Source organism: Kogia breviceps, chromosome 18, assembly GCF_026419965.1.
Source record: "Kogia breviceps isolate mKogBre1 chromosome 18, mKogBre1 haplotype 1, whole genome shotgun sequence".
NCBI lineage: Eukaryota > Metazoa > Chordata > Mammalia > Artiodactyla > Physeteridae > Kogia > Kogia breviceps.
This window is the reverse complement of record NC_081327.1, coordinates 30,446,890-30,472,268: the sequence shown is the minus strand read 5'-3', so window position 1 is coordinate 30,472,268 and position 25,379 is coordinate 30,446,890. Positions and strand designations below refer to the sequence as shown.

At 55.6% G+C, this 25,379-nt stretch overlaps 1 protein-coding gene across 2 annotated transcripts in view; it reads left to right on the top strand.

Annotated features, from left to right (window-relative positions):
• The window catches only part of GNAO1 (G protein subunit alpha o1), a 170,765-nt gene that overhangs the window by 130,017 nt on the left and 15,369 nt on the right, over positions 1-25,379 (top strand). The window contains exons 4-7 of one of the 2 annotated variants that reach the window (XM_059045710.2): positions 13,575-13,735; positions 18,865-18,993; positions 20,900-21,029; positions 24,919-25,072. In XM_059045710.2, the coding sequence (XP_058901693.1) occupies positions 13,575-13,735; positions 18,865-18,993; positions 20,900-21,029; positions 24,919-25,072 (574 nt within the window). The remainder of the gene's footprint in view (positions 1-13,574; positions 13,736-18,864; positions 18,994-20,899; positions 21,030-24,918; positions 25,073-25,379) is intronic. The other variant, XM_067019709.1, reaches the window with a different exon arrangement.

Here is a 25,379-nt window from a genome sequence, read left to right as displayed (position 1 = left end):
ATCTGAATCACATTTGGCCCCACACAGACACATGGTTAGAAAAGAAGGGAGTAGTTTACCAGCCTTTTCAAATAGTCCTTTGAAATTCACTAAAACTGAACAGTCGGTACTTTCTTTTTTTTATTGTTATTTATTTTATTTATTTAGTTTTGGCTGTGTTGGGTCTTTGTTGCTGCGCGCGGGCTTTTCTCTAGTTGCGGTGAGCGGGGGCTACTCTTTGTTGCGGTGCACAGGCTTCTCATTGTGGTGGCTTCTCTTGTTGTGGAGCACGGGCTCTAGGGCTTCAGTAGTTGTGGTACATGGGCTCAATAGTTGTGGCGCATGGGCTTAGTTGCTCCACGGCATGTGGGATCTTCCCGGACCAGGGCTCAAACCCATGTCCCCTGCATTGGCAGGTGGATTCTTAACCACTTCGCCACCAGGGAAGTCCCAAGCAGTAGTTTCTTAAAGGGTAGAATCTGAAACTATATCAGTGACCATTTCCTACTCTGTTACATTAAAATCCATTGGTCTCTTCAACAAACAGTACGGGAACAACTGGACATCCACATGCAAAAACATGAACCTGGACACAGACCTTATACTTTTCACAAAAGTTAACTCAAAATGGATCATAGACCTAATGTAAAGTGTGAACGTATAAAACTCCTAGAAGATAATTTAGGAGGCAATCTAGATGGCCTTGGTTGTGACCATGACTCTTTAGATACAACACCAAAGGCACAGTCCATGAAAGAAAGAATTGATAAACTGGGCTTCATAAAAATTAAAAACTGTTACGTGAAAGACACTCTCAAGAGAATAAGAAGACCAGCCTTGGACTCGGACACAATATTTGCAAAAGAAATGTTCAATAAAGAACTGTTACCCAAAATATACAAAGAACACTTAAAATTCAACAATAAGAAAGCAAACAATCTGATTTTAAGATGGGCCGAAAACCTTAACAGACACCTCATCAAAGAAGGTATATGGGTAGCCAATAAGCATATGAAAAGATGCTCCACATCATAAGTCATCAGGGAAATGCTAATTAAAACAACACTTAGGTACCATTATACACCTATTGGAATGGCCCAAATCGGGAACACTGACAACACCAAATGCTGGAGAAAATGTGGGGCAGTAGGAAACTCTCATTCATTGCTGATAGGATGCCAAATGGTCCAGCCACTTTGGAAGAGTTTGGTGGTTTCTTACAAACCTAAACATACTCCTGCCATACAATCCAGCAGTCATGCTCCTTCATATTTACCCAAAAGATGTGAAAACTTATGTCCACACAAAAAACCTGCACACAGATGTTTATAGCAGCTTTATTCATAATTGTCAAAACTTATAAGCAACCAAAAGGTCCTTCAGTAGGCGAATGGATAAGTAAACTGGGCAACACCCAGACAGTGAAATATTATTCAGTATTAAAAAAAAAAAGAGAGTGATCAAGCCATGAAAAGACAAGGAGGAACCTTAAATGCATATCACTAAGTAAAAGAACCCAATCTTAAAAGGCTACATACTGTTTGATTCCAACTATATGACCTTCTGGGAAAGGCAAAGCTATGGAGACAGTAAAAAGATCAGTGGTTGCCAGGGGCTGGGGGAGGGAGGGATGAATAGGCAGAGCACAGAGGATTTTTTAGGACAGTGAAAATCCTCTGTGTGATACCACAGTTATGGATGCATGTCATTATACATTTGTCTAAACCCATGGAATGTACAACACCAAGAGTGAACCCAAAGGTTAGCTACAGACTTTAGGTGATTATAATGTGTCAATGTAGGTTCATCTTTGGTTTAAAAAAAAATAAAGTGTACCATTCTGGTGAGTGATGTCAATAATGGGGGAGGCTCTGCAGGCATGGGTCAGGGGTTTTATGGGAAACCTCTGTACCTTCCTCTCAGTTAAGTCTTCTTTTAAAAATCCATTGGTCTACTTTGCACTTTGAATGGGTCAACTGTGCATGATTTTTAACATCATTTTGATCATTTGGAAAATACTGGTTCAGAGTTATGCACATCTTCCAAATGTTGACGTATTTCAGTGGAGAATGTGAAGAACTCACATTTGTTAACAACATCTATCTTATCAGAAAAGTCTTCAGGTGTTGGGAAGCTGTCAAGTTAGGGTGTTAAATACAAATTTCCAGAATTCTGATCTTTCGCTTAAAAGTGGGAATGTTTTCATTTTGGTAACAAATTTGTTAGTTGCTTTCCTTGAAGTGATAAGCTCGCTTGGTTTTTTAGAAAATGTCTTCCAAAGACCAAGTCTGAATTACCATTGTTTGTCTGTCAGGTATTCTTTCAAGTAAAAGTGGTGTCGTGTGAAAAAAAGGGACCATTTGGGCTGGCAGGGCAGTCTTACAAGTGCCTTCCCTCCAGACACCATCATCTGCAGTTTGCAGCACACTTCCTGTTTTATCACACAGAATATGAAAAAGACATGCATGCAGTGTAGAGATTCTTTTTTTTTTTTTTTTAATAAATTTCTTTTTTTATTTATTTTTGGTGTTGGGTCTTCATTGCTGCGCGTGGGCTTTCTCTAGTTGCAGCAAGTGGGGGCTACTCTTCATTGCAGTGTGTGGTCTTCTTGTTACGGAGTGCGGGCTCTAGGCGCGTGGGCTTTAGTAGTTGTGGCACGAGGGCTCCGTAGTTGTGGCTTGCGGGCTCTAGAGTGCAGGCTCAGTACTTGTGGCGCACGGGCTTAGTTGCTCCGTAGCATGTGGGATCTTCCCAGACCAGGGCTTGAACCCATGTTCACTGCATCGGCAGGCGGATTCTTAACCACTGTACCACCAGAGAGGTCCCTAGAGATTCTTTTAATTCATAATTTTGACCACTTCCTCAAGGACATTCTTAAGTAGAACTGGCATTGGTTTTATTGTGACTGCACAGTGGCAAAGAACAGAATGGCAGCTGGTACAGTTCGGTGCCACTGCTTCCTGCGAAGGGGCTGCGGTTTTGTCTCCCGATTGCTTTTGTACCATCAGTGCAGGCAGAGAAGCCAATAACATCGTCATAGAGTTAGGAAAACAGTTTTGATCTTGTGGACCCCTCAGAGACCCCCCAGGGGTGTGCGGGCCACCCTTTGAGAATCACTGATCCAGCCAAACTCTTCCTTGTGCCTTTGAGGACAGAGACTCCGAAAACAGATGAGACTTGCCCAGGGTCGCAGGGTCAGTCAGACAGAAGGTGGACACCTGGTGCACTGCCCCAGGCTGTGTCCCTGAGGTCCAAGAAACAAGTGACACGCTCCTTTACAAACAAAAACATCATCCGATCACTTTAATGGATGGTGCGGGAACTGATGTCTCCAGTGAGGAGACGAGGAGGGAAGGGGTGTCAGCGAATAAGCCCAAGGAGAGGCACCATCAGCCAAACCTGTCGTCTCCAGGACCTGCCGGCCTCCCATCATGTACGTGCTGTTTCAGCTTCCATCTTTTCTCTTCCATAATTGTGTCACTAATATCTGCCAGCCGAGGAGGCTCTAATTAAACTATTCACCATCGTCACTTTGTGTTCTGAAGAGACGAGGTTGTCCATTATCACTTTTCTTTCCCTTTGAGCTCTGTGTGGGTAATTTCATTCTGCCCTTGTTCGTTTCTTAGAAATTTAGCCTATCCAATTTTAGTTCTTTTCTCCCATCTCAGGACATTGAGCTCAGGAGAAAGGAGGCAGAGGATGAGGATTTGGAAATCTCTGTCCCTTTCACCTTAAAGTTTATTTTGGACTGAATAGTGCCTGCCTGGTGGTTCAGCTGTCCTCCCCGCCCCCATCTAGGAGAGCCTCCCAGGAGGTATAGACTGGTAGGTCTGGACCCACCAAGGGGAGAAGGGCAACAAGAGAAAGGGGCACCACCCAAGGCTGTTCCAGAGGGGTTACAAGCATGCTTCCCCACTGCATCCTTGGGATCTGAAGCAATCGGAAGCCGTGGTGGCATAAACATACCACTGCCCCAGAGGGCCCAGGACAGCTGCTGTCCTGCACCCCCCATCTCTGCCAGTCACCTACCTAGGACACCCCTGTGCACTCTGGCCGGCTATCACTGGCTGGGGCAGCGGCCTCCTCTGCAGGCCCTGCTCTCCCCCTCTACACTGGCCTCAGCATTTCCCGCCCCATACCTGCCAGTCTCCCTGCCCACCTCTGGCCCTGAAACCCCTGCCAGGGTGGTTTTAGGAGACACACGCAGTGGCTTCACCTAAGAACAGCACAGCTGGGAAGAAGGCCGAAAGCCATGCCTCCTGAGAAGGGCCGGGGGCCTGAGAATGTCCCCAGACCCACACTCAGGGAGTGTTAGCATCTGCTTGGTAAGGCTCCATCCCAGAGCTGCCCACAGTGGGGCCCAGGCTGCCCCCAACCCTCTCCCCGCATTGGGGGTACACAGTTCACACTGAACTAGGTCTGTATGAGAGCTCCTGGACCATCTGTGCGGGCTGGGTGCTGTTCTTCATTTAATGTCCATGGGCTGCGTGGACCTCTGAGCCCACCATTGTCCAAAGGCCCTGCTGATGGCTGAAGGGGTATCTGATGGCCCTCCAGGATCCACTGCTTCCTGGCAAGGCCCTCGGCTTCCCCTTTAATTCCCTCGTGAGAGAAGACCAGTCTCTGGACTGTGCCTGCCTTGTGGGCACAGCTGACCCACGACTGCCTGCTGCCATTCATGCCCCTCTCGCATCCCCCGTCTGCACCAGTTTCTCCTTGAGCTGTGGCCCTTACTTAGTGGCTGCCTCCTTGGAGGAGCCTTCTCGGACTCCGCAGCTTGGCTGATGTGTCTGACGCCCCCACCGGACAGCAGGCTTGAGTGGGCAGTTTCCTGGCACCCAGCCCTGGGCTCAGCCCCCCTGTGGTGAGCAAACACTCACTGGTCTGGCACTGGCTCCTTCTGCTTAACTTGGGCCAGGGTCAGGGGTGGGAAACCACACCAATTACAGGGGCTGGCAGATGGTTTCTGAGTAGAAACTTCTAGGTGTCAAGTGCTGGAACCCAGGCCACAGTCATCCCCACAACCCCCTGGTTCTTGAAGATACAGAGCAAGCCAGAAGGAAAAGCTGCTTCTAAACAACTGCAAGATCCAATGGTTTTGAGACGGAAAAGGGTGTGTTCCTTCAGAAAATGAGGTTCTTTGGAAAACCCAAGTCTTTCCCCCCTCCTCAGGAGGCAGCCTGGGCTCAAAACAGAGAAGGTTTTCAGAAGGGCTTAGGACAAATAAATCCCTGAGGAATCCTCTGAACCCAGCTGAAGGTCTTAGGAGAGTCTTCCTTTTACAAGGCCCCAGGCTCCTGACAAAGATGGAACCATGGGACAGAGGGAGGGGACGTCAAGAGGGCAGTTGTCCCCTGATGTGTTCAGGGCTGGGGAGATGCAGACAGTCTCTCCTTATGCCTAAATATTTCTCTTTCTGGCAAACGTGAAAGTTCCTAAGGCAGGGACCCCACTCTGTAGGGGGTGTACTATGGGTAAGTGAGTGAATGGGTGGGTGGCTACATAGATCAAAGAGGAGTGAAAGGAATGAAAAGGGTGCACAAATGAAGAATGAAGGGACGGGCAGATGCTGTGGAAGGATAGAAGGGAGGTGAAGGGATGGGCAGGTGGTTGTGGGAGTGAGTTGGTTGATAGATGAACAAGGGTGGCTGAAGGATGATGATGTAATGGACGCCTGATGTTGGATGGGTAGGTACCCTGGATAGGGCATGAGGGATGTGTGGATGGATGGCTGGAGAGGGGATGGCACAACTGAAAGGAGGCAAGATTAGAAACAGCACCCAACCGTTTGTTCTGCTGTAGGATCTTTCTGGGGAGCCAGGAAGGTTCCCTTCACTAAGGCAAGTGGTAGGCCTGTGAGGTCCCCCCAGTCCCCCCAGAGACCCTGTGCCTGACAGTGTGCTCTAGACACAGGCCTTGTGAAGTACTAAGTCCAAGTGAAGAAAGAGCCCCAGGCGTGCCCAGCCCTGAACTGCTAAGTGCCTGTAGTGCCTCAAGTTTTGCCACTAACAAAAAACACCTCATAGATGTCTAAAATACCCTGGGGACCACCACTTCCACTGAGAGTCACAGTTAGGGAGCCATCTGCCAGCCCAGGGCCAGGGAAGCAGGGGTGAGGGAGGGGGCCCCTCTCTCTCCCACTGCCCCCAGTGGCAGACAGGAAGGGAGGGGCACTCCCCTGCACGTGCAAGAGAGAATGTGACTGCCGCATTTCCTCAGATGCAGGGCCCTGGGTAGCATGTACGAAGTGCCCAGAATGCGCGCTGCCGTTCTCCATCTGCTGACATTGCAGTACTCAGGCTGGGCCTCCGGCATCGGGAGTCTCTCTGTCTCTTTCCCTTGAGGAACAAGAGTCAGCAGCCCATGAAAGGCAGCTGTGCCCACTTGGCCTGGCCTGCCTGGTCTGTTGGGCTGGGCTTGTCCAACTCTCCCTCCTTCTGCTGTTGGCCTGTGCACTCCTGCCTCCTGGTGGGAGCTGGGTCTACTGCAGTGCACAGGGCAGGGCTGGGCAGAATGGAGACTTCCCTGCAGCTAGAGGACTGGGGTGTGTGTGTGTGTGAGTGTGTGTGTGTGTGTGTGTGTGTGTGTGTGTGTGTGTGCGCGCGCACGCACAGTCACACTTTACTTGGTCCAAATGATGAGAGAAGGAGGAAAACTCTGAAAGATCCAAAGCAGCTCTTCAAATGGAAAAGGTTATTATTATAATTACTGTGATTATTGTTATCAAGATTATCATGCTTACCTGAGAAATCTTGTACAAAGAGGGCTTATTTTATGTCAGCTTGTTGTTTGTGTCTCAGAGACCTCACCTTTGCTTATAATAACTAGCATTTGCAGGGCTCTTTATGTTGCAAAGCTGTGTCACGTCGATTTAACCTCTTTCATCTGCACAAACAACTCTGTGAGGTGGGAACTAATAAGAGAGCAGAGGCTCAGAGAGGTTAAGTGGTCTGTCCAAGGTCACAAAGCTAAAACAAAGCTGCAGAGCCAGGATTTGAACCTGGGTCACCTGACTGAAAATTCCTATTCTCTTCCCTACCATATCCTTTGGGTTTCCTCTCTTGAGAGGGAAAAGACTCTCTCTCAAACTTGAGTTCCAAGCCCCTTTGCTCAGAAGAGAGGGGAAGAGTTTTGCAGACCCAAGTGTTTAATATGCACTTGGCAGTCCCAGTTTCAGATGATGAATACACCAGGGCACTTGCAAGGCCCTGCAGTGCCTGGCATATGAGCAGAGATGTGTGGTGTTCATTGCCAGTGGCTCAGCCAGGCCAGTGCCAGCTTCCCTGGCTCACCACTCATCCCACCATCAACCCTGGTGTGGCACAGCACAGGCAGGCACCTGCTGCATCTCTGAGAAGTGTGACCAGGAGACACTGGGCAAGAGAAGCTGGTGTGGGGGGACTCTCTGTGGCCCAGAGTGGGCAGACGGGAAAGGGCCTGTGGGCCATGGGAGCCCACACCCCTCCTTATAGTGTGGGTTCCGGCTCTCAGGACCAGCTGGCTGACTAGAGATAGCTTTCTGGAAGTAGAACTCCTCACCCCTGGACACCAGCAGGCAGCCCCACTGACAGGCCCCTGGATCGCGGGTGCTGCTTCCCAAGCACACTCGTGGCCAGTCCCCAGTAGTCCATGTTCCTGTGGCAGGGTGCCCTGGGCTGGCTGTCACAGTGAGGGACCCCTGTGTACTGTCGGTTCACGGGGGCAGCTGCCCCCATCACCACTCTGGGCACCCTGCTCCCCAGCGTTGGCCCAGGGCAGCCCACTTCTGGGAGGCACCCTGTGCTGAGCTCCCGGCCCCACCAAATGCTGGAGATGCCCCCATCTCCATGTGCTGCTTCCTCTCCCTGCCCACCCCTTTCTCCAGATGCTCGTGGTTAGGGTTTTTATGGGGTTCTCTAGTGTTGCGGGGCTTTCCAAAAGTATCTCACCTCTGCCTAGAGCAGCTTCAGGACATCTACATGTCACCGTTAAAATGTCATTTAACCAGAAAGATTACACTGGCTCCAATGAAAAGAAATGTTAATGCTGATTTTAAATCATTGATATGGTGAGAAGAATCCTCCAGGTGTCCCTGAGAGTCATAACCTCTCCGGAGCCTCCTGATCTAAAACCCATAAGAATGGCATCTTGTATGACAGTCTGTAGGTCCATCCACATCTTACAGAGTGAAGTAAGTCAGAAAGAGAAAAACAAATATCGTATATTAAGGCATATGTATGGAACCTAGAAAAATGGTACAGATGAACCGGTTTGCAAGGCAGAAATAGAGACACAGACACAGAAATAGAGGCAAACGTATGGACACCCAGGGGGGAAAGCTGGGTGGTGGTGGTGGTGGGATGAACTGGGAGACTGGGATTGACATGTATACACTAATAACAGATAACTAATGAGAACCTGCTGTATAAAAAATAAAACAACAACAACAACAAAAAAGAATGGCATCTCGCCTGTGGTTCACATTCAGAAACTCAGGGTCCCAGCATGTCCTTAAATTCCTCACCCCTCCCATGCCCCCACCCCTAGGCACCCCAAGGGCAGGCAGACTGGCCTCCTCCTCTCTTTCTGGTCCCAGGAGCTGGGGAGGCGGGGCGGCATCACGGCCCGCCCCTCAGGTCCTCCTGCGCTAGTATTGCTCTCTGTTTGCTCACACGACAGCTCTGTGAAGAGGATGATGAGACTGGCACCCCAGTTTTCAGGGTAGGATGCTGAGCCCAGAGACGTTAAGGCCCTGCTCAAGCCAGGACCCCAGTTCTGGGTGGTGCCTTGAGCCTGTGGCCTGAGCCCCTAGAAAGCTGCATGGAGCAGGACTGGAGCCGCAAGGCAGGGGTGGCCAAAGGGTGCTGTCGGAAAAGGAGTGAGTCTTGGGGCGGGGGGGGGGGTGGCATGGGAACTGGACGTTACAGCACGGGCAGCCCCAGCCTGTAGAGAATGGCGGCCGGGGAGGGGTGGGCATACTGGGTACTTTGTAAGTGCCAGACCCAAGCCACCCAGGCCCGTGCATCTGAGGAAGGGCAGCGGTCACGTTCTCTCTCACATGCAGGGAGCGCCCCTCCCTTGCTCTCTGCCACTGGGGGCAGTACGGGAGAGAGTGGCCCACTTCCCTAGCCCCGGGCTGGCAGATGGCTCCCTAACTGACCCTCAGTGGAAATGGTGCCCCGCAGGGGCATGTTAGACATTTGTGAGGTGTCCGTGGCAGTGGCAGTAATTGGGGCACTACAGGCACTTAGTGGCTGGGGGCCAGGCATGCTGGTGTGTGACAGCGGCACACAGTGACGAATGCCTGCTCCCACTCAGCCCAGCCGTGCAGGGCCCTGCCAGGCATGGTGTCGGTGAACAGCCTCCCTCAGCTCCTTGCAGGACTGTCTCCAGAAGCCCACCAGATGGCCTCTAGTGTCCAATACGTGGCCAATGCCCACAGGGCATCTTAGTGCCCCCCCCCCCCCGGAAACATAACGCAGCACATGGGCGTGGACGTGTGTGCTCGGGCGTGACAGGAAGAGGGGAGGGGAGTCCGATGCCAGAGGAACTGTGTGGGCTGCAGTAACGGGATGGGTCTGCCTGGAGGAGGTAAGCTTGGTATTGGCCTCGGCACACCAGGCCACAGTGTATTGTCAGGACTCTTTGGGGTTCACGTGCAAAAATAAACCAAGCAAACAAAAACATGTCTTTAACTAGGTTAAGAAAAAGTCAGAGGATTGATAGAGGTAGCTGGAAAGCCAGAGGTCTGTGTGGCTGCAGGCACAGCTGGACCCAGGTGTTTTGACATGTTATGAGGACCCGGCGTGCCTCCCTCTGTCAGCTCTGCTTTCCTCACTGATGGCTCCACATTCAGGTGGGCCCTTCCTTTGAGGGTCTCTCTCTCCTAATAGTTTATACAGGTGTCCTAGAGCTGGTAGGGTTAGTCTCATTTGACAAATTTGGATTATTTGACTACCCCAAACTGTTCACTAAGGCCAGCAGGATGGACTGGCCAGGGCCAGACCCTGTGTCCACGTTGGAGCCATGGGACAGAGGAAGTTCCACCCAAACTGCTCAGACTGAGTTGAGGGAAAGAGCGCTTTCCTTCAGGCGAGCAGAGGTTCTGGTGCCCCAAAAGGAGGGAATGGAAGCCACATAGGTGGAGGGGGCAACCATCCAGCAGAAAAGGATGGAGCAGATCAGAGGGGACGGGCCCTTCGCTGCCACCTCGAAGGTGGTCACTGCCCCAGCATCCTGCACTGAGTAACACGGCACAGGTCAGACCTAGTGGGTCTGCCTCGGTACATGCGTCTGCTTTGTCATACCTCATGCTGCCGGGACAGCTGGGCATGCTCTGACCAGCAAGAGGTGGCAGCGCCATGGGGGCTGTAGCAGAGAGCAAGGTGCTGGAAAATGCCTCCCCAAACCCCGCCACTGGCCCAGGAGGGGACCTGGACAGGAAGGTCAGGCCCAGTGTGAGCCCCATCCCCCCTGGGCCCTAAAGGCAGGAAGACAAAGGGACAAGGCCCCCCTCTGGCTCTATTAATTGCTTGTTAAGCTTGACCCCCACAGGGCTGGCCCAGCTAGGCAGCTGCCACTGTCCTCCAGGGCGCATTGGCAAGGCCCCCTCCCTCCCACCACGCCTGACCCTTCCAACCTTCCTCCTTACCCATCTCCCCTACCTTTGCTCAGGGGGCTGGGCTGGACACCAGTGTCTGAGATGCAAGTCCAGGGCTGTTGGCTGGAGCACAGTAGAGGTTAACCTTGGGTCCAGGCTCTCCCACTTTCTAGCTTTGTGACCTTGAGCAAGTTAACTCACCTCTGAGCCTCAGTCTCCCCATCTGTTAAACAGGATGGCTACCGGGCAGAGCTGCTGTCATGGTGGAACGAGACACAGTGTTGTTGAAATGGACAAGATGAGAGGAGTTGGGAGATAGAGAGGGTGGAGTGAGATAGCAAGGCTGTGCCTGACAGTAAAATGCCAAGGACCCATTCATCTCACAAATGCTGCTGAGCACCAACAACTATGTACAGAGCGTTGTGAGGTGGGGGTGCCGTGAAAAGCCAGATTATCCCTGCCCTGAGGAACAGGCACATGCAGCACCAGCTGTGATGTGGAGTGGTTGGTGTATGTGGGGGCAGACTCTGCCTGGGGCGTGGAGGAGGGCTTCCCTGAGGCAGTGACACTTGAGATGGGTAAGAGCCGGGGGGAAGGATGTTCTGGATGGGTGGAGCACCCTGAGGTGAGGTGACCCTGGCTACCTGGGGAACAGAAGGAAAGGCTGTGTGCTTAGAGGCACAGGAAGGGGGAAAGGTGGGAGGAGGTTAGGACCGAGAAGTAGGCAGGGGCTTTGGAGGCCAAGGTAAGGAGTTTGGAATTTAGGGATAATGGGAATCTATTGAAAGAGATTAAACAGGGAGAGTTATTGGGTCCATTAGGATTAGGTTTGTGAATATCCGAGACCCAGAAAATAGTGATTTAAATGAGGTATAAGTTTAATTTCAATGTAAAAAAAAAAAGTCGTCAAGGACCTGACTGTTTTTAGATCACCCGTCCACTATCCCTAGGGTGTAGACCTTGTCTTCATGATCCAAGTTGGCTGCTAGAGTTCCAGCCATCACAGGCTTCAGGAAGGAGGAAGTGAGAGAAAAAGGGTGCATCTTCCCTTTACAAAGACTTCTCCAAAGACCTCACTACACTTTGGCTTACCTCTCCATGGGTAGGACGGGTCACATGGTCACATCTTTGCCACAAGCAAAATTAGGAAATGTAGTCTTTTTTTTTTTTTTTTTTTTTTTTTTTTTTTTTTGTGGTACGCGGGCCTCTCACTGTTGTGGCCTCTCCTGTTGCGGAGCACAGGCTCCGGACGCGCAGGCTCAGTAGTTGTGGCTCACGGGCCCAGCCGCTCCGTGGCATGTGGGATCTTCCCGGACCGGGGCACGAACCCGTGTCCCCTGCATCGGCAGGCAGATTCTCAACCACTGTGCCACCAGGGAAGCCTGGAAATGTAGTTTTTAAGTCGGATATCTGTGCCCAGTTAAAAAATTGTGGGTTCTTTCTCTACGGTCTCCTGCTGGCTGTTGTGTGGCAGACAGACTGAAGAGAAGCAAGAGGGAGGCAAGGAACCCTTGGGAGGGGGCTCGGGGCAGCCGGGGAAGGACGGTGGTGGCTCGAACTCAGGGCTGTGCAGGAGGAGATGGGGAGAAGTGGACCTTGGGAGGGAGGTGGCAAAATCAAGGTTGACTCCTAGTCTTTGAGTCTGAGCAGTTGGGCCGATGGTTGTAGCGTGCACTGAGCTGGGGAAGACGGGAGAGAAACAGAAGGGCAGACAGAGAGGTGTCGCCAGCACAGGACCTTGCCCCAGCCCCGCCTCCACCACACCTCGGTGATGAGATGGAGCTGGGAGGACAGCGCCAGGCCAGCCTTCCCCAAACCATGCACTGCATCCCACTGGAGTGGGATTCCCAAGATTCCAGACCACACACAGAGGAACATGAAGTGGCTTTGTGAAGGCCCATGGTTTCTAAACCACACCCTTGAGTGGCCTGGCTGAGGCAGAGTGTGGCTCTAGGTGGGAGGGTGTCTCTCCCCCAGCAGGAAGTCTTGCCCTACCCACCCCTCAGGTCCCGACTCCCTTCTCACAGATCAGGCAGGAACCTTGAAGGAGGGTCCGCAGGAGGAAGTCTGGGAAACTGGCCAGGTTTATCACAGTCACCCCACAGGTGGGAAAGCAGGCTGAGATTTCCCGAGGTCACGCAGGCACACAGGAGCAGCATCAGCACATAGGCCCTGACTCACAGGCCTGTTTTTAGCCCCAGGTGGAGGCACCATCCCTGCTCACCCACCCCTGCACCCCTGAGTCACCGCCTGCCTAAGGCACCCAACGCCTGGGTCCCAGGGCCAGCTTTGCAGGTGGCTGCCCCCAGGGGAGCCTCTGGTGCTGAAGAAACTCATCCTAGATGGACGGGGACCCACACTGTCCTGGTGGGCAGCCCTCCCTGTCAGCTGAGGGTGACTTTGGGAATCCGAGGGCTGAAGTCTTTGAGACACTGTCCCTAGGGAGCTAGATCTGGGCCAGCATCGTGGGCATGGCCTGCTGGCCTCTAGGCCAGTTGTGGCTTCCTTCCCAGGGCAGGCAGGCAGAAGGGGACACAGTGCCAGCATTTTCCCATTGACCTTCTGCAGCAGACAGGCTCCGAGACATAAGCAGCTACTTAGCTGGACAGCTTGATTCCAGAAGTCTCCACAGAAGGCTTTGGCCCAAAGTACCTTGGTGCAGAATGTTTTGTTGGCTACAAGTCTTCCAGGCGTTGACCTTGTCTCCTTCGTGTCTCTCCCACCGCGAAGGACACGTGCAGATTTCCAGCACCTCCGCTCGCTTCCTGAGCCGCGTGCGGTGGGCTGGGGAGTCTGGGTCTCTGGCTCACTTGGAGGGCGGCAGGGTTGAAAGGCTCGAGAGTGGAGCAACCGTCTAGTAATGGTTACCGTGCCCTTGAGTAAAGGACCCTCTGTCTCTTCCCCTCTCCCTGACCAGGCCTAGGGCTGAGCCCTTGTCCCGGTGCCCTGGCAGGTGCCCGGCCGGGGCTTCTGTCCCCACCGAGGCCTCAAAGCCGCCGTCCATGTCTCCTCACAGGCCGATGCCAAGATGGTGTGTGACGTGGTGAGTCGAATGGAAGACACGGAGCCCTTCTCTCCAGAGCTGCTCTCCGCCATGATACGACTCTGGGGCGACTCAGGGATCCAGGAGTGCTTCAACAGGTCCCGGGAGTATCAGCTCAATGACTCCGCCAAATAGTGAGTGTCCCAGGCAGGCGGGAGGCAGAGAGCGGGGCAGCAGTGCGGGCGTGGAAGGGGCTGGGGCCTGCGGGGCAAGGAGGCGTCCTTGCTGAGGTGGGAACCACTGTGAGGTGTTCTGCCACGGGTGTCAGGAAGGAAGGAGAAGGGGCTTCTCCTCCTGCCCCTGGGATGAGAAGGAGGCCAGGGAGGTGGGGGGCACAAGCCGACAACAGGGCTCCCAGAGGCCCGGGGGCCGTCACCTGCTTGCTCTGGAGGGGGCCTGGCCCTCCAGAAGGAAGATTGTCAGTGTAGCAGCGTTTTTGCCCCCTGGAGAGCCCTTGACCCCATAAGTACAAATCAAGGGCAACATAGACAGAAAATAACTTACATGGTGCCCTTTTGTCTTCTTTTTGAGAAAATAATACCCTTTCGATTCCTCTCTCTTTAAAATTAAAAATAAGGAATATGTAACCCATCAGATAAGTAAAATAGATAATCTAACATACACTTTAATACTGTTTTATAACTAATAAGGGGAAGAAAAGGACAGAAGAGAGAGGGGGGCCTGGTGGGGCAGGCGAGGAGAGTGGGTGAAGCTACTGAAAGCCAGAGAGGGCTGGAGGGTAGGAGAGGGGAAGGCAGGGGGAGTGACAGGGGATCACAGGACTGCCCTCTGCAGCCTGGTCACTCCAGGCATCTGGAAGTTTACATGCCCTTGGCCCCTAGATCGGGGGCTCCAGGCCTCTGGGAATGGCCTGTGGTGGTCGGGGACACACCTTCTGTTTAGAAGACATCGGCACTGCACTCCAGCTTTCAGGAAACGCACCCACTTTTACAGTCTCGTGTCCAGGTTTTCAGTGGGAGCTTCTGGGCTTAAACCCAGAGGTTTAAATCTTAGGACGCGTGTGCTCTGACACTGATATGCTCAGCTTCCTCACCAGCGCTTCTCATCTGGGGCCACTTTGCCCCCAGGAGACAGTGGCAGTGTTTGGAGGCATTTTCGATGGTCCTGACTAGGGTGGTGCTACAGACGTCTAGTGGGATAGAGGCCAGGGATGCTGCTGACTTCCTGTAGACACATTGTACAGTCCTCCATAGCAAAGAATTACCTGACCCCAGACGTCAGTATCGCCAAGATTAAGAAACGCTGGTCTCCACGGTGCTGATGTAGTGGACGCTAACGCCGAGAAATCAGCGCTCACTAATGGATGCTGGGACATTGCCATTGGCCGTGACGACAGCTAACAAACCAGGGACTTGTCTTCCCATCTCTGCACACCTAGATTGTCCACGGGGCAGGTGCCTGGGTCCCGTGAGTCCCAGGTGGTAGTGACCCAGGCCCCGGCCACTGATGAGCCCCCAGGACACCTTGGTGGGCCAGGGGTGTGAGCCCAAAGGTTCAAGTCCACACCTCTCTCTGTACAGTCAAGTCACAGACCTCAACCCAGGTCTCCCCCTCAATGCACAGCCATTCAGGCCTGGAGAGAGTCCCCCCCTTCCTCTCCCCCTCCCTGCCCACTGCTCGGCCCAAATCCAGGCCGTTCCCATCCCCCCACCACCCTCAGGGGCTCCTCAGGGCATCAAACCGTGACACCCCCCCCCCACTTAAATTGTTACCACTTAACTAATTATAATATGAACCCATGGCAAAAACATTTTTAAACAATATAGAAAGGTATAAAATTGATAGTGAATCCTCCTCCCGGGCCTGTTGCCCTCCCACTGTTAACTGTCTCCATTTACTTGTCCCAGTGATGTCCAGAAAAACCTGACCCTCCAACTATAAATTGTATTTAATGATCTCCAGCTGTGAAAGCTGAGGGAGTCAGACCTTCCTTCCTTCCTTTGCTGTTCCCCACTTTCACCACCAGTTTTTTGCTAGTTTTACAGGATTATTTTTAGTTCTTCTGGTGGTTACCTTTATAACTTGAAATGAACGACTTGAGTCAGTACTTGTCAACTCCCCCCAGCTAAGCTGAGGAGACCCGCCCTCCTCTCTCTGTCGTCTCTGGGACAGGGCTCCGGGGAGAGCAAGGGCGGGACCCACAGGCAGTCAGGTTCGGAAAGACCTTAAACACTTTCTGGTCCAGGGTTGCTTTGCTGTTGTAGTTTCAGCTGCTAAATCTCGTCTTCTGACAAGAGCTGAGGCCCGAAATGTGAAACAGTTCAACGTAGATTTGTTGTGACAGAAAGGAGAGGCCTAATAGGGCTGTTGCCTGGCACAGCTCCGGGGGGCACCACTCACATCCTAGACTGTGTGAGTGTCTCTCCAAGGACCAGAGCCTCAGTCACCACATGTCCCCTTCCAGCCCTGGGGAGCTGGCCCGTCCTCTCATGTTACCAGTGAGGCTCCAGGGCTCTCGGGGAGACAGGGTGCCCAGGTCTCTCTGCATCATGCGCTGGGGGCGGGTGAACACGGCTGGCCCTCCCCTTTCCCTTCTGAATGATGGCTCTGAGACAGGTCCTGGAAACCCAGAAACCTGAGCACATCCCAGCATGGGCCATAAAACGTAGTTCTGTGGTTTGGTAGGATTATTTTTTCCCAGACTGAGGTCCCCACTAAAGGTCAGCGCTGGTTGGCAAAGCGTCCTCTCCTTCCCTCCTCTCGGGTCTCCCTGCCCCCCTCCCCATCTGCTCTCCTTAAGCTACAGAGCCATCATTCCAATGCTCTTCTGGTCAGAGCCTTCCAGAGTGAAATTCTAAGTCCTTACAGTGACCTCAGGGGCCTACGTGCTGTGTCCCCCTCACCTTCGTCACCCCTCCAGTCTCACCGCTACCTGTGCCTGCCCCGTGTTCAGCCTCCCCACCACCTCCCGTCCAGCACCTACAGCCTGGGCTCCTCCTCCACTGAGGTCGTGGCCTCTGTGCCCCCTGGTCCTGCTGCTGTGGCATGAGAGGCTCATCCCCTCACCTCCTCAGTCTCCACTCGAATGTCATCCTGCTCGACAAGCCTTCCCCAGCCACCTGATATCAAATAGCTGCCCCCAGCCAGCCTCCTCACTTACTGATAGCCTGATTCTTTCCTCCTGACACTTACCACTTCCTGACATGTTGTACAGCTTACTCATCTGTTACTTACCTCATACACACACACAGACACACACACAGACACACACACAGACACACACACACAGACACACACACACGAACACAGGCTCTGGGAGGTGGGGCCACAGGGGTCTATGTCCCCTGTGTGTTGCCATTAGAAAACCTGGCCTTCCTTCTGGAGGGTCAGGCCCCCTCCAGAGCAAGCAGGTGACGGCCCCTGGGCCTCTGGGAGCCCTGTTGTCAGCTTGTGCCCCCCACCTCCCTGGCCTCCTTCTCATTCCGGGGGCAGGAGGAGAAGCCCCTTCTCCTTCCTTCCTGACACCCGAGGCAGAACACCTCACAGCGGTTCCCACCTCAGCAAGGACGCCTCCTTGCCCCACCGGCCCCAGCCCCTTCCACGCCCGTACTGCTGCCCCGCCCTCGGCCTCCCACCTGTCCAGCACCCGGGACAGTCGGCAGACAGTACACACAGCAGGTGCAGAGTCCACTGTGCTCACCCTACCACCACCCCACACCATGGCCGCCTCCCTGCGTGAGGCTCAGCCAGCACCGAGAGACAGAGGGCCAGGTTGTCTGTCTAAAGGAGGGTTCCCCAACTGGGATGGGGGCCAAGACCAGAGGCTCCCAGCCCTCGTCTCCAGCTTCAGATGACAGGAGGAGGCTCGATTTGAAACCAACACAGCTGCTAAGCAGAGGCAGTGGGAGCGTGGGGAGGGGCCTGCACAGAGGGTTTGGTAGGATTGGGAAAGGCTGGGAGGGGCCCTCCAGGCTGAGACCAAAGACTGCCCAGACACCCACAGGCCTGGAGAGGAGGCTCTGCAGCAGCCAGAGCTTTCAGGTCTGCTCTGCTGCGTCTTCCTCTCTCCTTCCACAGGGGAGAGGAGGCCTGCAGGCCAGTTTAAGAGCACGGGCTTTGGAGTCTGGCAGAACCGCACTCAAGTCCCAGCAGTATCCTCTTTCTAAGAGTGTGGCTTCAAGCTTGCCTTCCCTGAGCCTGGGAACACACCGTCGGCTTTATTTCCTTAGGGAGAACTCTCACAATGATTTGAGGCAGCCTGGGTTATTGGTTTACCAAGGGACACCCTCCTCGGTGAGGGCGTCTACCCTTCCCAGCCCTGTGGACATCCACAAGCTGGGGAGCCAGCCCCCCAGCGGGTCCCAGGACAAGTGCCGATAAAGCACAGCCCCTCCATGCGCAGCCTGGGACCCCATGTTGTGCCATGACTCAGGCCCTCAGGGCTGCTTCCCATGGGCTGTGTATGGGGCTCTCGCCACACAGGGATGGGTAGCCCGGCTGGCCCTGTGGGTGCTTGAATCTTCCTGCCAGCCTGACCGAGCTCCCTCCTTCCTGGTTTCCGGGATCCCAACCTGGCTTGGGGTTCAAGCCTAACCCATACCGACCCCTAAAGCCCTTCCCAGTGTGTGTCCTGGGCGGGCGAAGTGCAGAGGCCTGGTCTGTCTACAGAGTAAGTGGTGGTGTGGGAGGGGCTCTGAGGCCAAGGACCTGGGTCCCAGCAAGGCCCCACCCCTGCCTGGCTGTGTGACCTCTGAGCCTCCCTTCCAGGAGCACCATATGGGACAATGCGATGGCCCCCTTGATAAACCCTCAGGAGCGTGGAAGAGGCAGGCGGAGGTTCAGAGGGCCTCTGGGAAGCACCATAGGGAACTGTTAAGACGTGGAATCCCAATCCCTGGCTCACAGCTGGGCGAGGCACTCACTTTCATTAGAAAACCTAAGTTTTCTAGTACATCTAACTCAGGAAATTAAGGATGAAACATGATGATGCATATAAAGACTAGAACCTAACTGTTGCCCATTATTTTAAGATGAAGAAACGACACATTATAAACGTGGTAGTCTCCTTTAAAGATTCGGCCTTGTCTGAGTATGCCTGGAACCGTGCATGTAGCCCTCGGTCTGAGCCAGAGGCTCTGAGCGCGTGCGGCTGGGACGTGAGCTTCTCTTTCTCAGCTGCCCCCCGCACACCTGGCCCTGGACGGGGTGGTGCCATCATTCCACAGCCCCGGTCAGGACTGCCTCTCGGGGAAGGCAGTGCCTAGCACCTGGTCTATGGTCCCCTGTGTGTTGCCGTCCCCAGCTACCTGGACAGCCTGGATCGGATCGGGGCTGCCGACTACCAGCCCACCGAGCAGGACATCCTCCGAACCAGGGTCAAAACCACTGGCATCGTAGAAACCCACTTCACATTCAAGAACCTCCACTTCAGGTGAGGCCCAGGGAGGCTCCCGAGTCCTGGCGAGGGTGCCAAGAGATGAGCAAAGCCTGCCTCTCAGACTCCCCTCGTCTGGAGCACCCAGATGTTGCCCTGCCTCGGGGAGCGTTCGAGTTGCGACAGGCAGTTAGATACGAGAAGGGGCCTGTGTGTGTGCCTCTCTTGCACCAAGTTCAGGGACTGGGGAGAGTGGGGAGGCTTCCTGGAAGAGGGGTCCTGGAGTGGGGCTCTGAGGAACAGGGAAGATTTAAGCGGACAAAGGAGGGGAGTCCTGTCCCTGGGTGATTTCTGAGGAGGAGGAGGAGGAAGGACGGGGGATCACCTAGGTGGCCCCTTGGAGGCCACCTTGTGAGAGGGGTGGGGAGTAAGGTGGGTGAACCCAAGCGACATGTGTGCAACCCCAGGACCCATGTCTTCTCAGAGCTGGAGAGGGTTTGGAGATCAGCTGACCCACCCTCTCCGGGTACACTTGACAAAACTGAGACCTGGGAGGAGTAAGGCTGTCCCAAAGCACAGAACACAGCTCAAGTCCAGGGGTCTGAGCGCCTCAGAACAGGCCCTGCTGGAGGTTGTGGCGCCACCTGGGGCAGCCTCCATGCACTGCGGCCTGGGAGCTGCTGTCCTGCCCCTACCTGCCTCCTGTGTGTGGTTTCCAGGTGTCAGGTGGAACAGGAGGAGTGGCCTGTGTAAGGCTGCTTCTTGGTCCCCTGCCCGCCCTGGGAGGGCTGGACTCCAGGACTCCTGGCCAGCCCATGGCCCAGTCCCTGCCCACTCCCACTGAGACAGAGGGCGTTGAAGTTCTGTCTCTATCTCCTCAGGGCCGCACAAGCCTCACTGGGCACACGGGCCTCTAGGCCTCCCCTGAACCTGGGGAGTGCAGTGATGGGCACTGAGGCCCCACAAGGTGCCTCTTGCCCCTTACTCTCTCCAGTCTCTCCCCCCTCAGCCCTCGGGGCCAGAGGATGCAGGGCTGGGCTTGGGGCTGCCCGGCCTGCAGAGTCTGAGCATAAGCGCTGTGGAGGGGCCACAGAGACCATCAGCCTATGCCCAGCATTTCAGATGGGGAAGCAGGATCCAAGGGAGGTGGTGATGGGACGAGTACAAGGCCTGTTTCCTTGTTCCAGCCCCACTCTGGGCTCTGCCTGCGGTTACTATCCTCTGTCGGGAGGTCAGGGCCCAGCCCACCCCGGCAGCTGTGTGCCAGCAGACCTCCCAGGCCTAGGAGGCAGTGGACCTTCATTCAGGGCGTTAGGTGTGAGGTTGACCTCTTCCTTCCAGGAACCAAGCCGCACCTGCCACAGTCTCCCCCCATGGCCCTCCTGCCCCCTGGGGGATGGTATCTGAGAGGGGGAGAGGGAGGGGAGGCACAGAGCAGAGGCTTTGTCTGCAAACAGACCTGGGTCTCACCCCACCTCTACCACACCAACTCCTGCCGGGACCCTGGGCACTTAACCCCTTGGTGCCTCACTGTCCCTCCACGTAGCAGGTGACGATCCCTGCCTGACTCCCTCGCTCCTGGGCTGCTCTGGAGTTTTCACAGCCCACAGACATGAACAGACACTCTCAGAAAGCCAGGGGCAGGATGTGCGTGTTACCCTGAAAGGGGGACCTCGCAGAGGTGTTTCTCGGGAACCTTGCAGGGGCGTTAGTAAAAGTCCTGAGATGCAAGGGCAGGTCTTCGAGTCTCTGTGTGGGAGCACAGCCTAGTCATGGGGCAGAAGCAGTGATGGCCACCCTGCCCCGGGGACACAGCAGTCAGCCCTGAGCACCTGGAGTGAGGCTCCTTGGCAGGCTCGTTGCGTGTGCAGCCCCCTCCCCTCCACCTCCTGCTTGACCAGCGTCCTCACACCGTCCGGGGCCCCACCGCCCACCACATCCAGCTTCCCTGTCTCCCCTGCAGGCTGTTCGACGTCGGGGGCCAACGATCTGAACGCAAGAAGTGGATTCACTGCTTCGAGGACGTCACGGCCATCATCTTCTGCGTCGCACTCAGCGGCTATGACCAGGTGCTCCACGAAGACGAGACCACGGTGAGTGGCCCTGGGCTGCCTGGCCTTAGTGGCCCAAGGCAGCTCTCAGGTGGGGCTGGCCGCGGTGGCCGGGGGTTCCGTTGTCGGCCAGGCCCTGCCCGGGCTCCCTCTTCTGACTTCGTTGTGGGGCAAACGCCTCGTGATGCCGATGCAGTAAAGGCAGCCACAGGCTGCCCTGCTCAGAGGCTGCATGCAGACTGGTGACAAACGTCTCTGCAGACTCGGGGTCTCAGGCAGTACGTGCCTCTTTAATAAATTCAGCAAGAGTCACAGAGGCCGTCAGGCCAGAACCAAATTAAGCAAATCCTAAACGAAATCAGGGTGCCGTTGAGCAAGAATGTATGTAAGACGGAAATAGCAGTTCTTGGCCCTCACGGCCCTCCCTGAGCAGTGGACGGGGCTGGCAGCCGGCAGGGCCACGGGACATGGCATGTGGGCGAGTGACAGTGGGGGCGCGGGCCCCTCCCCTGGAGGACGCCAGCCCAGGTTCCCACCTCCTGTCAAAGCGTCTTCAGTCTGGGGCCTCAGAGAACTGCCAGGCTGGCTTCAGAGGGGGGCCCTCACCTGGAGAGGGCGTGGCCTTTCTCTGGGCCTGGGGTGGGCCTGGGCCTGGTTTGCTGCTGAATTCAGGCAGCACTCTCTCTGCCTCGGTTACTGTCCGCTGTCAAAAGGGTGTAACCATAGTACCTGCCTGGTGGGGCCTTGGCAATGGAGTGAGAATCCGCGATAAGTACTTGGAACCGTTTCTGGCACAGCAGTGCCGAGCTGGTGGTTGTATTGTCACCGGGGATTGTGCTGAGCTGGGGGCCCACTGAGCTGCCCATGGAGAGGTGGGCCTGCTGCAGAGCCCGCAGGGAAAGCCGAGCACTGGCCCGGCGCACCACAGGTTCTCCGGAGACAAGCACCTGCCGCGGTAGGGCTCCTGGGCTGTGGGGTCACACCTTTGGCGATCATTAGCTCCTGCTGTGTGAAGCAGGCACAGAGCCCTGGAACTGAGGGTTTGGGGTTGGGCTTGTCACAGTGGGCCTTGAGCAAGGCCTGTCTTCTCTCTGGGCCTGTCTCCTCATCAGTCCTGCCTGCTGGTCCCTCGGGACTGCTGCAAACATCTGCTGAGCTTTGGGGTGCAGTGCTGTGGGGAGGAGGAGCCGCCGTCCTGCAGGGCTTATGCAGCAATGAGGCTGTGGGAAGATTGGGGCCAGGGCCGCTGGCCGGGTGGGTGAACTGGACTTGCGCCATGTGCTGGCTTGTCCCCCTTGCCCTTTCTCCTTCAGTCCCAGGTACACTCCTGAGTTAGGCATCAGCAAAGCCCCCCAAGCCCTGCCTTGTTCCAGGGAGAGTCTCTGGGGCCCCAGCTGTGCAGCTCTTTCTGGTAACGCCGTAATCATTCTCAGTGGCCTCAGCTGGCTGTGGCGTCTAAGATCACCAGACCTGGACCCACTGACCACCCCAAAGCCCCAAAGGTCGGCTCCTGCTGCCCCCACAAGGCACCCGCGTGCAGGGACTGCCCCGGCACGTCTCTCAGTGGTCCGTTGTTGACTCTCCTTTTGGACCCACTGTTCATGGTCCACTTGGCCACTCACGTGGTCTGAGATCCAGGTGGCTCATCTTTTCCTGCAGCGCTTGGGAGTGGGAAGCAGGGCTGGTGCAGTGAGCAAAAAGCTGATCCTGCCATGGGTTTCAAAGAAACTGAAGCACTGGGGTGTCGAGGGTCCCACGCCTCTCCCCGGGGACCCACTCAGCTCAATCCCAAGTCCCAGGCCCATCAGCCCTGGGGCAAGGGCTCGCACTCACCTCTGAAGCACAAGGCAGAGCAGGGGGACGGGTCTGGCAGCCACAGGGTCCCAAGCTCCATGGCCCTCAGGTCTCCAGTAAACACGGGCGGGTGCCAAGCCTCACCCTCAGATGGCCTCTCTGGTCTGCTTGCCCAGGCAGCCCTCGCTCCGGAGCAGGGCCCGGCCTGGGGCACCTTCCTTCTCGCCTTCCTGCCTTTACTGTCTCTCTCCCACCTCCCTCCTTCTCCCCCATTTCCCTGCCCTTCTTCACAAGGGCTGGAGCAGAGGACCTTGGGGAAGTAACAGCACGTGGGGCCACAGCCAGGAGCAGGCTCTTCCTGGGGCTCTGTCCACCCAGGAAAGATCAGCAGCCCCTCCAGGGAGCGGGAGTTGGCTTTACCACCTAATAAGAGCCCACAAAGGCGGCTCATTGCCACGGTGACAGCAAGAACAGCGCCGTAGAGCTGAGCAAAACGCCTGTGTGTCCAGGGCCAGGCGGCAGCGTTGGGCAGCTGGGGGTCCGGGCGGATGTGGCCCGCGGTCTAGCCCCGCCCTCTCCCACCGGTGAGTGTGGCAGCCGCTCCACCTCCTCCTCTGTAAAATGGAGCCTGTGGCAGAGCAGCCTCTGGGTGGCTGTGAGGACCAGCGGGCTCGGAGCTGCAAGAGTGCCTGCCCTCAGGACTCTCCACTCAGCAGACGGCAGCTGTGGGATGGCTCTGTCCAGGCACACGGCTCAAGGACAAGCTGTGGGACGAGGACGCTCTGCCCCCGTGAGGCAAGAGCTCCACCCTGCTGACCAGTCCTTGGTCCTCCACCTTCCTCTCCGGTCGGCCCTGCCCCTCCCTCCCAAGCCTGGGGCAAAAATTGGGGCTGCCTGAGAGAAAGGTGTCTGGAGTCTCCTGGAGCTCAGCCAGGACCCCTGGGGCTAGTGGCTGCCCTCCCACCGGCTGGCCACCCTGCCCGCTGCAGCCCGGACCCCAGCGGCCCCGGGCCTCACCTGCCACAACTTCTCAGCACCAGTGCCATCACCGCCACCTGCAGGGCCTTAACTTGCCAAACCAAGGCCAAAACCATGAGCAGATTCTGAGAGACCCTCCAAGTCGGGCAGGTATGAAGCGCCTCCTTCCAGTTGATACCATCAGCTAAGAGTTGAAAGCAGCAGGTTCCCAGGGCACCGCCGGGTGACTTTGCTGTGAAGCCTGCCCCCCACTCCCACGTTCCACACTCCTCACCAGCCACTCGGCTTAGGCTGGTCCTCCCCACCCTCGCCTTCCATCTCCAGCCACGCAGTCCACAGCCCCAGCGTGGCCGTGGCCTCCAGAGCCTGCATGGGGGCCTCCGGAGGGACAGGCTTTGACTTCCTGGCCCAAGACCGGTTGAACCAATTTTGGTTTTTGCTTTTTTTTTTCTCTTTCTTTCTCTCATGTTTTCTGCTGGGTTTTTATCTTCCTCTCTGTTTTCATCTGTTTTGCTGGCTTTCATCTTGGGGTTCTTCTGGCCCCTCTACCGGGAAACCAGCCTCGATAAGCAGCTCACCCAGAGCCGCCCCATGGCCCAGCCAACCCACCCAGTCTCCAACCACACCAAGGCCACAGCAAGATCACTCCCCTGACGCTGTCCTCCTGGTGTCTGCTTCCAACTCTGGATTAATTCGAGGATCTCTTGGTCCTCGGTTAATGTTTCCCAACTGAATGCGTGCACCCTCCCACCCCTGCTGGCGAAACCAAATGAGACCCCAGTAGAGAAATCTGCATGCCCAAGGTCCCATGTGGACATGTGGATGGTGGCACGGCCCCTGCCCCAGCGTGCATGGTGCATGTCCTTTCCATGGGCTAGAGTCCCCTCCGGTGACCTCGCTGCCCTGGCCCGGGACAGCCCTCTTCAATGGGGGGGGGGCAGCGTTCCCCACCCTGTGCCCTGTTCCACCCCCCCACCTGCGTGTGGAATGCAGCAGGGACCATGTCCTTGTCCTTGTGGATCCTCCTGTCTCTGTCCCTGGTGGTGCATTCAGCCGTGTTGGTGGACCTTCCCTTGGCTTGTCCCGCTTTGTCACTGGCCGCGGTGGGTCAGGGCCTCAGGCACCGCCAGCCCTCACTTGCCTCTCCACTCTGTTGCAGAACCGCATGCACGAATCACTGAAGCTCTTCGACAGCATCTGCAACAACAAGTGGTTCACGGACACGTCCATCATCCTGTTTCTTAACAAGAAGGACATATTCGAAGAGAAGATCAAGAAGTCCCCGCTAACCATCTGCTTTCCTGAGTACACAGGTAGAGGCTGCCACTCCCCACGGGGGCCGCAGGGGCCACACAGCCGCTCGGGCCACACCAGCTCCTGAGGGAGCTCAGTCCCCCTTCACCATGCTCTGCGGACACACCAGATTCTGCCCTGGAGCATCCAACACAAAACCGAAGGCGGGTCCCCTCCCTTCCCCACAAGGTGCTGTTGTGAGGGGGTGGGGCAGCCAGCTGGGGTGTCCTGGTCAGGGGAAGCAGGGCTGGAATCCTGGCTCTGCCACTTAACGAGCTGTGTGATCTCGGCAGCCTCTGGACCTCAGCTTGGTCATCTGTAAATAAA